General features: G+C 41.1%; 1 protein-coding gene across 1 annotated transcript in view; it reads left to right on the plus strand.

The window, feature by feature from the left end:
• LOC114655548 (multidrug and toxin extrusion protein 1-like) overlaps nt 1-1,345 on the plus strand; it is a 276,585-nt gene extending 275,240 nt beyond the window's left edge. Inside the window, exons 16-17 of the mRNA XM_051930853.1 lie at nt 204-294; nt 766-1,345. Of these exons, the coding sequence (XP_051786813.1) occupies nt 204-294; nt 766-1,004 (330 nt within the window). The 3' untranslated portion in view covers nt 1,005-1,345. The remainder of the gene's footprint in view (nt 1-203; nt 295-765) is intronic.
• The last annotated feature ends 12,969 nt before the right edge of the window (nt 1,346-14,314 follow it).

Consider the following 14,314-nt stretch of genomic DNA (forward strand, 5'->3'; position numbering starts at 1 on the left):
AGCGCTGGTGCCGGTGCACTGAATGATTTAATTACTTAAGAAGTACTGCCTACTGATCTTGACACTGGAGACTGACGACATCTTGGATGCAGGTCACATTTTAACTACACTCTGTGCCCAGGACACTGAATGTGAGATCTGTGCAATATTCTGGTTCTTTATTTCTTTTGGCAAATTCAGTAACACTGTGTTTTATTTTCCAGGCTCAAATGCGTGCCGGGCTGAAGAAATCACCATCAAACGAGAACAACAATGTTCAGGCCAATAACGTTCATCCCACAAATAATTCTGCCGGTATGAAACCTACACCAGTACCTCTCTTAAGCCATCTTAGTTTTCATATGGGACTCTTAAATCTGAACTTGCACTTGAACTTGTGCACTCTCAGTGCCTCAGGAAGTAAACACATGACCAAGTTGAAATTTAGCAAGAAACTTGTTTTGTTCTCCTGGCATCCAGGGATCTCATTTCTTTTGGAAGGGAAATATTCTCCACGTGTTTATTTTTGTTTTAAAAAGGAGCACAGACAGATTAAGTGATTTGCTCAGGGCCACACAATGAAAGAAGCGAACTTGGGAACTTTCTAGTTTATATTTCCATGTTTTAGCTGCTTGGTCAGACACAGAGGCCAATGCTGAGAACTTTAATCGAGCAATAGATAACGCAGCAGACTAACCTCACACAATGTATTTATTACACCCAGAAAAACATCAATGCAGAGGTATGGTGTAAGGTTTGTAACACTTGTGTGCTCTTTATCTGCAGAGGTCAACCATCATCCCTGGCCTCATGTGGTGCTGGATGATTTTATTGCAGAGCAGAGCCATACAGACACAGAGGAGCTGGTGGAAGATGATGAAAATTCTGGTAGTGGTGTGGAAAACGTTACCGAAAATCCTCTTACCGTCCGTCAGCTGGTCCTGTATCGGGGGCTCACCCTGGCTGCATGCTTCTTCGTTCTGGCTGTTGGTATCCTCATTAACCTTCTTTTAAGTCGCATCTGAAAAAGCAACAGATTTCCCTGGGTACTTTCTTTCTGCCCAACCTCACAGTATAAAGGATGGTAATGTACCGGCTGAGCTGATTCACATGGCTGGGCACATGAACATTGGCATGGTGGCCTGCTTGCCACTTTTTAACCACTATGGTAGAGACGGTGGAGGGTCAGCTATGGAGGCAACTTTCAGAAAGAGAGAACCCACTTTTTAGGAGAAACCCTTCTGATTGGGGAAAACCAAGAAGAAGAAATGTCGAACTATTCAGAATTGCACATGTTGTATTTTTTTTTTTTAATGAAATGCATTTTTTGTATGTTTCTGAAAATGTTACAAACTTGAGAAGTAAAATAAAGTCACTTTCAGCCAGTTTACACTGTATGTTTAATCCTTGAGAGATAGTATTTTGGTAATTTATTAAAATATGTTAGGAAATGTTAGCATTTTATAGAATTACTAGCACAGCACCTTTATCCCTTTGTGGCCAAGTAGTGCGTTTTATAAAACTTTATCATTTAGATAACTTCATTCAAAGTGTCTTACAAATTTCAAGCATTTGCTGCAGTTGAGTACGCATTTCTACAATTGCAGATATTTCCAAACAAAGAACTTGTTAAAGTCACCCAGTAAGTTCCCATTAAACCTGTAGCCTTGCTTTCTGAGGTTCATTTAACAAATCTCTACACTTAGGAGACACATCATCATCCAGCCAACACTTAGAACCCTTTCAAGGTCACATGAAGGCTAAACCTAACTGGCAGCATCAGATACAAGGCAGCCATTGGGACACCACATGTTCAAGTTCAAGGTACGGCCTATCAGAGACTGATCTGGAACAGACAGGTGAAAGCCCAGACTCCTCTGGACCACGGTCCACTGCATTGTCTCCAGTTGAGAGCGAAAATGGGAGCCAATGTGCAAGTGATGCAGGTCACGATAGCTCGCCGATTGTAGAAGATCACTTGAAACTGGAAAAGGCCTTGCAGTCTGCGCTTTCACCTACTCCTCGCGAGCTGGGAACATCGGCTGTAATAGAGCCCGCCGCTTCACCTACAGTACGGTGCATGAAAGCAGAAATGATCTGGCGAACTGAAGGTGATGATCGCTGAGCTCAAGCAAGAGATAAAGAATGATATAAAGAAAGAAATAAATAGTAGCTCAAGACAAACAGGATAAGTGAGAAGACAAGCGAGAAGACAATTGAGAAGCTGTGGCGGGAGCTGCAAGAGCTGCGGCAGGATAATAAAGACTCAGAGAAACGCGTATATAATTGCTTTGAGGCAGCCTTTAAATGTATGCTGGAAAAAATTGAGGAACACATTCAGGAAAATGCGTCTAAACTGAGCACATTTGCCGATCAGCTGGAGGATGTTAAGCAGACATTCACGACTCGAATTGAAACAGCCAAAAATCTAGCATCCACCGCTGATGGAAAAGCAACAGCTGTGAATTCCAAATGCAAAAAACTCAGACAGACTTGCTGCTCTGGAAGATGGATGCAGAAGGAATAATATTAGAATTGAAGGTCTACCTGAGAATCGTGAAAGTCCAAACCCAGTGAAATTCGTAGCTGAACTATTCTCGAAAATAATTGGAGAGGACTTTAAATCAAACACCGAGATAGCTGCAGCTTATTGCATACGGGCATCAAACAACTCTAATCATAGGACTTTTATTGTGCGCTTCGAGAAGTTACAATCTAAGTTAAATGTAATGTCACTTCTCAGACAGAAACAAGAGATTGTGTTTGAAAATAACCTAATTCTTATTTTCCCTGACTTCTCACCCTCAACAGCTGCTAAGCGTGCCTCTTTTTATAATATTAAACAGCACTTACGAAAAGCTGATATCAGATACAGCCTCTTGTATCCTGCCAAACTGAAAGTGAACATTCGAGGCAAACATTACATATTTACCAGTAGAGAGGAAGCAGATAAAGAGTTAAGAAAGCTGATCCCGACACTTTCCTGAAATAAGACCGTGAGTCGCACCCTGTCATGGCATCGTAAAGAAGATATCACCGGCTGTCTGATCCGCTTGCAATGACACTGGTACCGTAATTATACAGTTGTGCTTGAAAGTTTGTGAACCCTTTAGAATTTTCTATATTTCTGCATAAATATGACCTAAAACATCATCAGATTTTCACGCAAGTCCTAAAAGTAGATAAAGAGAAACCAGTTAAACAAATGAGACAAAATATTATACTTGGTCATTTATTTATTAAGGAAAATGATCGAATATTACATATTTGTGAGTGGCAAAAGTATGTGAACCTTTGCTTTCAGTATCTGGTGTGACCCCCCTTTGCAGCAATAACTGCAACTAAACGTTTCCGGTAACTGTTGATCAGTCCTGCACAACGGCTTGGAGGAATTTTAGCCCATTCCTCCGTATAGAACAACTTCAACTCTGGGATGTTGGTGGGTTTCCTCACATTAACTGCTCGCTTCAGGTCCTTCCACAACATTTCGATTGGATTAAGGTCAGGACTTTGACTTGGCCATTCCAAAACATTAACTTTATTCTTCTTTAACCATTCTTTGGTAGAACGACTTGTGTGCTTAGGGTCATTGTCTTTCTGCATGACCCACCTTATCTTGAGATTCAGTTCATGGACAGATGTCCTGACATTTTCCTTTAGAATTCTCTGATATAATTCAGAATTCATTGTTCCATCAATGAAGGCAAGCTGTCCTAGCCCAGATGCAACAAAACAGGCCCAAACCATGACAGAATCACCACCATGTTTCACAGATGGAATAAGGTTCTTATGCTGGAATGCAGTGTTTTCCTTTCTCCAAACACAACGCTTTTCATTTAAACCAAAAAGTTCTATTTTGGTCTCATCCGTCCACAAAACATTCTTCCAATAGCCTTCTGGTTTGTCCATGTGATCTTTAGCAAACTGCAGATGAGCAGCACTGTTTTTTTTGGAGAGCAGTGACTTTCTCCTTGCAACCCTGCCATGCACACCATTGTTGTTCAGTGTTCTCCTAATGGTAGACTCGTGAACATGAACATTAGCCAATGTGAGAGAGGCCTTCAGTTGCTTAGAAGTTACCCTGGAGTCCTTTGTGACCTTGCCAACTATTACACGCTTTGCTCTTGGAGTGATCTTTGTTGGTCGACCACTCCTGTGGAGGGTAACAATGGTCTTGAATTTCCTCCATTTGTACACAATCTGTCTGACTGTGGATTGGTGGAGTCCAAACTCTTTAGAGATGGTTTTGTAACCTTTCCCAGCCTGATGAGCATCAACAACTATTTTTCTGAGGTCCTCAGAAATCTCCATTGTTCGTGCCATGATTCACTTCCACAAACGTGTTGTGAAGAGCAGACTTTGATAGATCCCTTATCTCTAAATAACACAGGGTGCCCACTCACACCTGATTGTCATCCCATTGATTGAAAACACCTGACTCTAATTTCACCTTCAAACTAACTGCTAATCCTAGAGGTTCACATACTTTTGCCACTCACAAATATGTAATATTCGATCATTTTCCTTAATAAATAAATGACCAAGTATAATATTTTTGTCTCATTTGTTTAACTGGTTTCTCTTTATCTACTTTTAGGACTTGAGTGAAAATCTGATGATGTTTTAGGTCATATTTATGCAGAAATATAGAAAATTCTAAAGGGTTTCACTACATTGGAGAAATTTGGGTTTGGCCCAAACATTTGTGCATGGATCAAACTACTGTATACCAATCCAGAAGCTTCAGTTTGTATTAACAACATTAATTCAGACTACTTTAAACTAGAAAGTGGTACCTGACAAGGATGCCCCTTGTCACCACTACTTTTTGCAATCGCCATTGAGCCACTGGCAGTTCACTTTCGAAATGCTTATGAGATAAAGGGGATTATCAGAGAAGGACTTGAACAGAAAATGTCTCTATATGCAGATGATATGGTACTGCATATATCAGACCCACAAAATACTGTGCCTACAGACCTAACAGCACTAACAGAATTTCAAAAGATTTCTGGTCTCAGAATTAATTTGACTAAAAGTGTAATCTTTCCAGTAAATTCTCAAGCATACAATATTAGATTGGACACCTTCCCTTTTATCATTGCAGATCAGTTCAGATATCTAGGGGTAAGCATCACAAGTAAACATAAAGCTCTTTATCAACAAAATTTCGCTGTCTGTATGGAAAAAATCAAGCAAGACTTGCATAGATGGTCAACCCTTCATCTCACTTTAGCTGGAAGAATTAACATTTTTAAGATGAATATCCTCCCTAAGCTTCTCTTTTTTTTTCAAAATATTCCAATATACAGTACAGTGCATCCAGAAAGTATTCACAGCGCATCATTTTTTCCATATTTTGTTATGTTACAGCCTTATTCCAAAATGGATTAAATTCATTTTTTTCCTCAGAATTCTACACACAACACCCCATAATGACAACGTGAAAAAAGTTTACTTGAGATTTTTGCAAATTTATTAAAAATAAAAAAAATGAGAAAGCACATGTACATAAGTATTCACAGCCTTTGTCACGAAGCTCAGAATTGAGCTCAGGTGCATCCTGTTTCCCCTGATCATCCTTGAGATGTTTCTGCAGCTTAATTGGAGTCCACCTGTGGTAAATTCAGTTGATTGGACATGATTTGTAAAGGCACACACATGTCTATATAAGGTCCCACAGTTGACAGTTCATGTCAGAGCACAAACCAAGCATGAAGTCAAAGGAATTGTCTGTAGACCTCCAAGACAGGATTGTCTCGAGGCACAAATCTGCGGAAGGTTACAGAAAAATTTCTGCTGCTTTGAAGGTCCCAATGTGCACAGTGGCCTCCATCATCCGTAAGTGGAAGAAGTTCGATACCACCAGGGCTCTTTCTAGAGCTGGTCGGCCATCTAAACTGAGTGATCGGGGGAGAAGGGCCTTAGTCAGGGAGGTGACCAAGAACCCGATGGTCACTCTGTCAGAGCTCCAGAGGTCCTCTGTGGAGAGAGGAGAACTTTCCAGAAGGACAACCATCTCTGCAGCAATCCACCAATCAGGCCTATATGGTAGAGTGGTCAGACGGAAGCCACTCCTTAGTAAAAGGCACATGGCAGCCCGCCTGGAGTTTGCCAAAAGGCACCTGAAGGACTCTCAGACCATGAGAAAGATCTGGTCTGATGAGACTAAGATTGAACTCTTTGGTGTGAATGCCAGGCGTCACGTTTGGAGGAAACCAGGCACTGCTCATCACCAGGCCAATACCATCCCTACAGTGAAACATGGTGGTGGCAGCATCATGCTGTGGGAATATTTTTCAGCGGCAGGAACTGGGAGACAAGTCAGGATAAAGGGAAAGATGACTGCAGCAATGTTCAGAGACATCCTGGACGAAAACCTGCTCCAGAGCGCTCTTGACCTCAGACTGGGGTGACGGTTCATCTTTCAGCAGGGCAACGACCCTAAGCACACAGCCAAGATATCAAAGGAGTGGCTTCAGGACAACTCTGTGAATGTCCTTGAGTGGCCCAGCCAGAGCCCAGACTTGAATCCGATTGAACATTTCTGGAGAGATCTTAAAATGGCTGTGCACCGACGCTTCCCATCCAACCTGATGGAGCTTGAGAGGTGCTGCAAAGAAGAATGGGTGAAACTGGCCAAGGATTGGTGTGCCAAGCTTGTGGCATCATATTCAAAAATACTTGAGGCTGTAATTGCTGCCAAAGGTGCATCGACAAAGTGTTGAGCTAAGGTTGTGAATACTTATGTACATGTGATTTCTCAGTTTTTTTATTTTTAATAAATTTGCAAAAACCTCAAGTAAACTTTTTTCACATTGTCATTATGGGGTGTTGTGTGTAGAATTCTGAGGAAAAAAATGAATTTAATCCATTTTGGAATAAGGCTGTAACATAACAAAATGTGGAAAAAGTGATGCGCTGTGAATACTTTCCGGATACACTGTACATCAATAAATTGTTCTTTAAGAAATTACAGTCAACCATAACCACATTTATTTGGAATTCAAAACATCCACGTATCCAAAGAGCGACCCTACAAAGGCCAAAGGCAGAAGGTGGCATTGCTCTACCTAATTTTCAGTTTTACTACTGGGCAGCAGACATACAACATATTAAAACCTGGACATTGACACAAATAGATGAACATATGCAGGTTTGGTCTGCAATAGAAATAGAATCCTGAAGTTCCTCATTATATTCCCTGCTTTGCGCCCCAATAAATGTAAATTATCGCCAGTATACTAATAACCCAATTGTGCTTCACTCACTCAGAATATGGAACCAATGTAGGAAGCATTTTAAGATAGAGAATCTTTTATCAGTGGCACCTCTGCACGAGAACCACCTTTTTCAACCCTCGCAAACATATGCAGTTTTTAATGTCTCGAAAACATTTGGGATTAAATCACTTAGAGATCTGTACATAGACAACGTCTTTGCATCCTACGAACAATTACATTCTAAATTTAACTTTCCAGCAACACATTTCTTTCACTATCTTCAAATTAGAAACATTGTCAAACAGAACCTGCCCAATTTTCCTCATCTCCAACCTCCCCCTATGCTGGAAAATATACTAATCAGTTTCAAGGAGTTAGACAGCATCTCTGCAATATATAAAATCATTTTACAGTCCCTCCCTTTCAAAGATCCAAGAGGACAATGGGAAAAGGATCTCTCATTCAACATCTCAGAAAAGGAGTGGAAGGGAGCAATGCAGAGAATTCACTTGAGCTCCATATGTGCAAAGCATACAATTATTTAACTAAAAATTATATATCGAGCACATTTGTCTCGCTTAAAATTGTCCAAAATGTTTCCAAGGCAAGATCCAACTTGAAAATGCTGCAATCAAGTTCCAGCCTCACTGGGTCACATGTTTTGGGCCTGCACCAAATTAACATCATTGTGGACAAATATTTTTAAATGCCTTTCAGACAGCCTTGGTGTCACAATCCCTCCTAACCCATTAACAGCTGTGTTTGGTGTCCTTCCAGTTGGGCTTAAAGTGGAGAAGGACAAACAAACTGTGATTGCCTTTACTACACTATTGGCACATAGACTTATCTTGCTCAACTGGAAGAATCCTAACTCTCCCCTTTTAAGTCAGTGGGTAACTGATGTTATATATTATTTGAAATTGGAAAAAATAAAATTCTCACTTAGAGGATCTATGCAGAAATTTTTCCAAACCTGGCAGGATCTAATCAATACCATTTTAGAAGACGCTTTTAAAGCACTGAGGAAGCAGATTCTCTCCCTATTCTCTTTTTTTTTCTTTTTCTCCTCCATTTATATATTCACTTATTAATTTATCTATTTGCTTATTTTTACTAGGTTTAAGTTTTATTCTGCTGCCCTTGGTCTCTCAGGTGTGGGGGTTGATTTGTTTTCAATCCTATTCTTGTAAAATTGATCTATTTGTATGGAATGTTGTGTGATTTCAGTAGAATCAATTAAAAAAAAATAATAACATTTGTTGCCCATTGTATCACCATTTAAGAGGGGGTTTCGGAGGAGCGGCCTCAACTCCTTTGGGTGCGTTCTGCCCCCCTCTTCACAACAGCGTGTAGTGCTGGGGGAAAGGGGTTGGCAAGTGAAGCAAGCAGGGGATGAAGCCTCCTAGTTTATTAAAAAATTAAAAACTGAAATCTCTTATTCATATAAATATTCATACTCTTTGCTGTGCCACTGCGTATTGTGCTCAGGTACATCTTGTCTGCTTTACTTCTCGTGGAGACGAGTGACATGCAGGATGAGATGTGTCTAGAATCTGATTGGAGTCCACCTGTGGTGAATTGAGTTGATTGGATATCATTTGGTAAAGCACACACTTGTGTATGTAAGGTCCACAATTCACACCGGACAAAAACCAAGTCATGAAGTCCTTGGTAGACTTCCGTGATAAAAATGTGGTGAGGCATAGATCAGGGCAAGGTGATAAACTATTTCTAAAGTTCTGAGTGCTTCCAGGAGAGAGAAATGGAAGAAGTTTGGAACCACTAGGACTCATATTAGAGTTGTCTGTCCAGCCAAATGGAGCAACTGAACAAGAAGAGCCTTGGTCAGGGGTGTGGAAGAAAAGAAGCCACACTATTTTAATTTAACAAAAGGAGGTCTTTAATACCATTAATGCTAATTCAGAACTAGTTCTAAATTCAATCGTTAAAGCAGTTTGCACTTTTATAGCTTAAACATCTTCCCCCCAACTCTTGCCATTCTATCAATCAATGTCAACCTGCTTACTTCATATCAAGAAGAGTTAGGTCATGTCTGGTGACCCTTAGTTAGCAAACATTTCTCAGTTTTATTGCTTACAGAGATCATTAATTGTCTTATCAGTAACTGCCTGGACTCTTCCTTTCACAAGAACAAAACATTGCCTTCACATACTGTAACTCTAATAATGTCTGTCTGTGGACATATTCCTGGGTAATGGGGCGAGTCATCAAGACAAATGGCAGATGCCAAAGGTGCAGTTAGATGAGTTAATGTGCAGACCAAAACCAACACACTGGACAGACCTGTGAATAAACTGCACCTGCTTCAAGAAACAGCCAACGTTTGAAATAAGACATTTTTAAATGTTTGTTTACAGTTTTATTGCTAGTGATTTGAAAACAATAGATAATATAAAAGTATAATTAGTGGCTCTTATTGGAGTAAAATATAGTAATTGTCTCTGCTCCTGCATAAACAATTAGGGGCCAGAAATGTAAGAGCCAATCTTAGAGAGTTAATGCTTTAAGTTAAAATCATGCTAGTGTTTACTTAAGTAGAATAGAATGCAATCTTCTTACAGCTATTAGAATATGGTATAGTCTGTTACCCCCTGTAAGTTAATATGAAATAAAACTTTCCTGTTATAATCAGTAATACAGAGTGTCAATTGAGTTGGTTTGTTTTTGGAATTAGTCTCATGGCTAGCATGGACTGAAAATGGTATAAGCATACAGTTTAGAAATGGTTCAGCTGTATAAGTAACTTAAAGAATGAAACAAGATAGATAAGCTTTGAACAGAACTTTTCTAAAACAGTTATGCTCCTGCATAAACAAATACGGGCCGGACATATTTTAAAAGTATGTCACACTTAAAAAGTACTTACAAAAATATTGATTTGGCCAGCACTTAACTAGCATGGAACTATTTAACATATATGAAACCCAGTTCATTCCTTATTGTTAAACAACTACGTGCATTTTCTTAGTGATAGGATTTAAAGTTAACAGAGCATAATACAAACCCTGAAGAAACGCATACATATTTAGGATATATTCTTGCACAGGGGTGACCAACAACCCAATGGTTCCAGAGCTTCAAAAATCTGCTGAGATGGGAGAACCTGCTTGAAGGACAACTAACTCAGCAGTACTCCATTAGGTATTTCTGGTGGAGTGGCTACACTGAAGTCACTTTTGAGTAATAGCTTGGAGCTTGCCCATTGGCATTTAAAGGACTCTGAGAGCATTAGGTAAAAGATTCTCTGGTCTGGTGACACAAAAAATGACTTCTCTTTGAAAAGAACTCCATGCTCTACGTCTGGCAAAGACGAGACACTGCTGATCACCTGCATAATACCATCCCTACGGTGAAGTGTGGTAGTGGCAGCATCATGCTAAGGGGGAAATTCTCAGTTGCAGGGACAAGGAGACTGATCAGAATTGTGGGAAGGATGAATGCAGTCAAAAACAGAGAGATCTTGAAGAAAATCTGCACAAGTATGTATGTGACCTCATACTGGAACAACAGCTTACCCTTCAGCTCAACAATGACATACAGCCAAGACAATGCTGGAGTGGACTGACAACAAGTCTAGGACTTTTCCTGAGTGGCCCAGCCTTAAACCCCATACAGTATCTGTGGAGAGACCTGAAGATGGAGATTTACAGAAGATTTCCATCCTATCTAATAGAGCTTGACAAAATCCTCCAGGAAGAATGGAATAAACTACCCAGATCCAGGTTTGCAAAACTTGTAGAGACTTACTCAAGAAGTCTCAAAGGTATAATTGCTGCCAAAGGATATGATTGTGAGATATCAGTATTTGTTTTTTAGTAAATTTGCAAACCATTCTGAAAACATGTTTTCACTTTGTCATTATAGGTTATAGGTGTAGATTGATTTTAAAATGTATCCATTTAAAATGACATCTACACAATAAAGTGTGTAAGAAAGGAAAGTTGCTGAATAATTTCTGAAACTACTGTATGTATATGAGTAACAGCTATATTTTTTGATTCCAATGGCAAATCACTGTGTTTTATGAGCTGAAATTTTACACAAAATACACACTCAAGGTGAAACTGTGAGATAAAAATGAATAATGTTCATATTCTAATTGCCAGAGGTTATGTTGTATGATCTAATGCCAGCTGGTAGCCTGGAGCACTGAGTTAGAATTAACTTTGTACTGAAGGTACTCCATATGTTGACCAGAGTGTCATGCAGTGGGTGTGAGAAATCGTTCATGACAGCCAGCAGCTTAGCCAACATTCTCCGCTCTGTTATGGCCTCCGGGGAGTCTAGGCTGCTGCCCAGAAGAGTGCCCAACCTACTTGATTAACTTGTTAAATCTGTTGGTATCTCCTGTTAGTGTCCCAAAATACCACAGCATAAAAGAGCTCACTTGCAGCCACAGAGTGAGGGAACACACGCAGAAATGTTCTCTCCACACCAAAGTACCTCTTCAGCAGAGCTGATTTTAGGCCTTTCTGTGTAGAACTTCTGCCTCTGAGTTCTGTCCTGTGGTACACCCCGGGTACTTCTATGCAAGGGCCACTTTGGTCTCTATCCCCTGGATGAAAAATTGGAGTCAGGGAAACATTGATCTGCCTTGACAGAGGGAAGACCTGCAGCACCTACAGAAGTATATACTGTATGCGTATCAGGAGAAGCAGGGCAAGATATCACCATCATCTTTTAAATATATCTCATTCACAACAAATGATTCCATTGAAAGAGAAGTTTGCCTTGGATGCATGTCCTTGCTGAACACTTCATTGTGCAGTTAAGGATACATGTGACTGCCAAAGAGAAGCACAGTTAAGGCAGGAAAGAGGTCATCCCTGTTTATTTATACAATAACGGACACTTGATGAAGTAACAGAATACCCCAAATTTCCCACTCTGTTTTTTTCCTTTGGTTTTCTTATTGGCTTATATAGTTTCTAAAGAGAAGACAAGATGACCTCAAAGAACTGGGGCACCGCCCTGGTGACCCACTGTATAATTACAATAGTTGCAAGCATGAAATACACGCAACAAGCTGTGGAGGAATTTTTTCAGAACTGATTTCAAAATGGCCCAATGTCCAGTCATATGGGTTCCAGGCAAGAAGAGGTGGGTCCAGGAGAGTGGACAATGGAAAGGCCACCAATCATTGGTTCTGCAAAGGAAGGAAGACAGTAGACATTAAAACACAGCACCATCCCTAGGTTCGGCTGGGTAATTCCCATCACTAGAGCACCTAAACCGCCCCCAATGCGCACACGCATGACAAGTTATTGGGTTATAGGTTCTCAGAGTACAGTGATATTATTAATTGCATGTACTAACCAAAATTATTTACTGAATATTGCTTTTTGCTTTCCTTTATTCCATATTTGAGGACACTGGGTATTCGAGACACTTGTATCAGTCGTTAATAGCAAAAAGAGTAGAAACCTGATGAGTCAGTCTGATGGATCACATATTTTATGGCACAAGTGTCATGAGAACTCACCTGTATATCCTTTTTTCTTAATTGCAATTTTAAAAAGATTGTGTCATTCAGTGGCACTTGGACTTTGAACCTGAATACAACTAGACATGTCCAGATGTTTAACAAAAGAATGTGTATTGGAAGACAAATAAGGAGTTCAAGGTAGACTATAATGGAAGGTTGAGCATACATGAAAATAATGAACACTGTGCTCCTCTGGGTCTTAACATTGGTCAGCCAATCCCTTGCTAGTAACTTATGTTTCACTAACTCTTTCATACTTTTTTCAGGCTCCTATGAATATTAAAGCATTCGACTCGGTTGATCGAACTGCCCTGTGGGACATCCTGAGGGTTCGCGGGATCCCCTCAAGGTTGCTGGATATCATGGCTGGCCTGTACACTGGTATTGTGAGTGCTGTGCAGAGTGGAGGCTGAACTTCTGTGTTTTTCCCAGTTGATTCTGGGGTTCGTCAAGGGTGTGTTTGTGTTCCTACTGTGTTCAATGCTTGTATGGACTGGGTGTTGAGCAAGGTCGTGGGGTCCAGCAGCTGTGGGGCATCTGTTGGTGAAGAAAGATTCATGGATCTTGACTTTCCTGACGATAATGTGATCTTTACGGAGTCAATGGAGGCTCAGATCAGGGTGCTCGAGAGACTGAGCGAGGAGTCTGAGTGTTTGGGTTTGCGAGTGTCCTGGATAAAAACCAAGATCCAGGCCTTTAATGACCTCTTGGGCACAGCCATCAGCAGTGTGTCTGTTTGCGGAGAGAGTGTCGACCTTGTCAAGAGGGTTACTTACCTCAGCAGTGACATTCATGTCTCTGGTGACTCTTCCTATGAAGTCAGTAGATGGATTGGAAGAGCATGGGGGGTCATGAGGTTGCTGGAAAGGGGTGTTTGGCGTTCCCGATATCTATGCAAAAGCACAAAGGTCCAAGTCTTTAGAGTCCTGGTGCTTCCTGTCTTGCTATATGGTTGCGAGACATGGACGCTATCCAGTGACCTGAGACGTAGACTGGACTCATTTGGTACTGTGTCTCTCCGGAAAATCCTTGGGTACCATTGGTTTGACTTTGTGTTGCATGAGCGGTTGCTCATGGAGTCCCGAATGAGGCACATTACCTGCATTGTGAGGGAGCGTCAGTTACGGCTCTACGGCAATGTGGCGCATTTCCCTGAGGGTGATCCAGCTCGTAAGAGCCTCATTGTTGGGGTCCCGAGTTTTTGAACCAGGCCAAGGGGTCGCCCACATAACTCCTGGCTGCGGCAGATAGAGGGTCATTTTTGGAGGGTGGGACTGGACCGCAAGTCTGCCTGGGGGGTTGCCAACTGGGATCCTGCGTTGTTTCGTCGTTAAGTGGGTGAAGCAACGCACTGTATCAATGCATGTTCCCCAACTTGACTTGACTTGACTTATGAATATTCAGGCCTCCTCTCCTTCCTCCTCCAGTCCAACAGGGAAGCCCTCGTACTCACTCCACTTTCAGCTCTAGACTCTCTCAGACTGAAGGCCCGAGGCTCTCTTAAGGCCATGTCACACTGATGTCTCATGGGAACACTTCTAGTCAGATGAAAGACCATATGTAAAATATGTAGGAGAAATCCCTGGAGGGCGGCACGGTGGCGCAG

The sequence above is a fragment of the Erpetoichthys calabaricus genome, chromosome 8, assembly GCF_900747795.2.
Source record: "Erpetoichthys calabaricus chromosome 8, fErpCal1.3, whole genome shotgun sequence".
In the NCBI taxonomy this organism is placed as follows: Eukaryota; Metazoa; Chordata; class Cladistia; order Polypteriformes; family Polypteridae; genus Erpetoichthys; species Erpetoichthys calabaricus.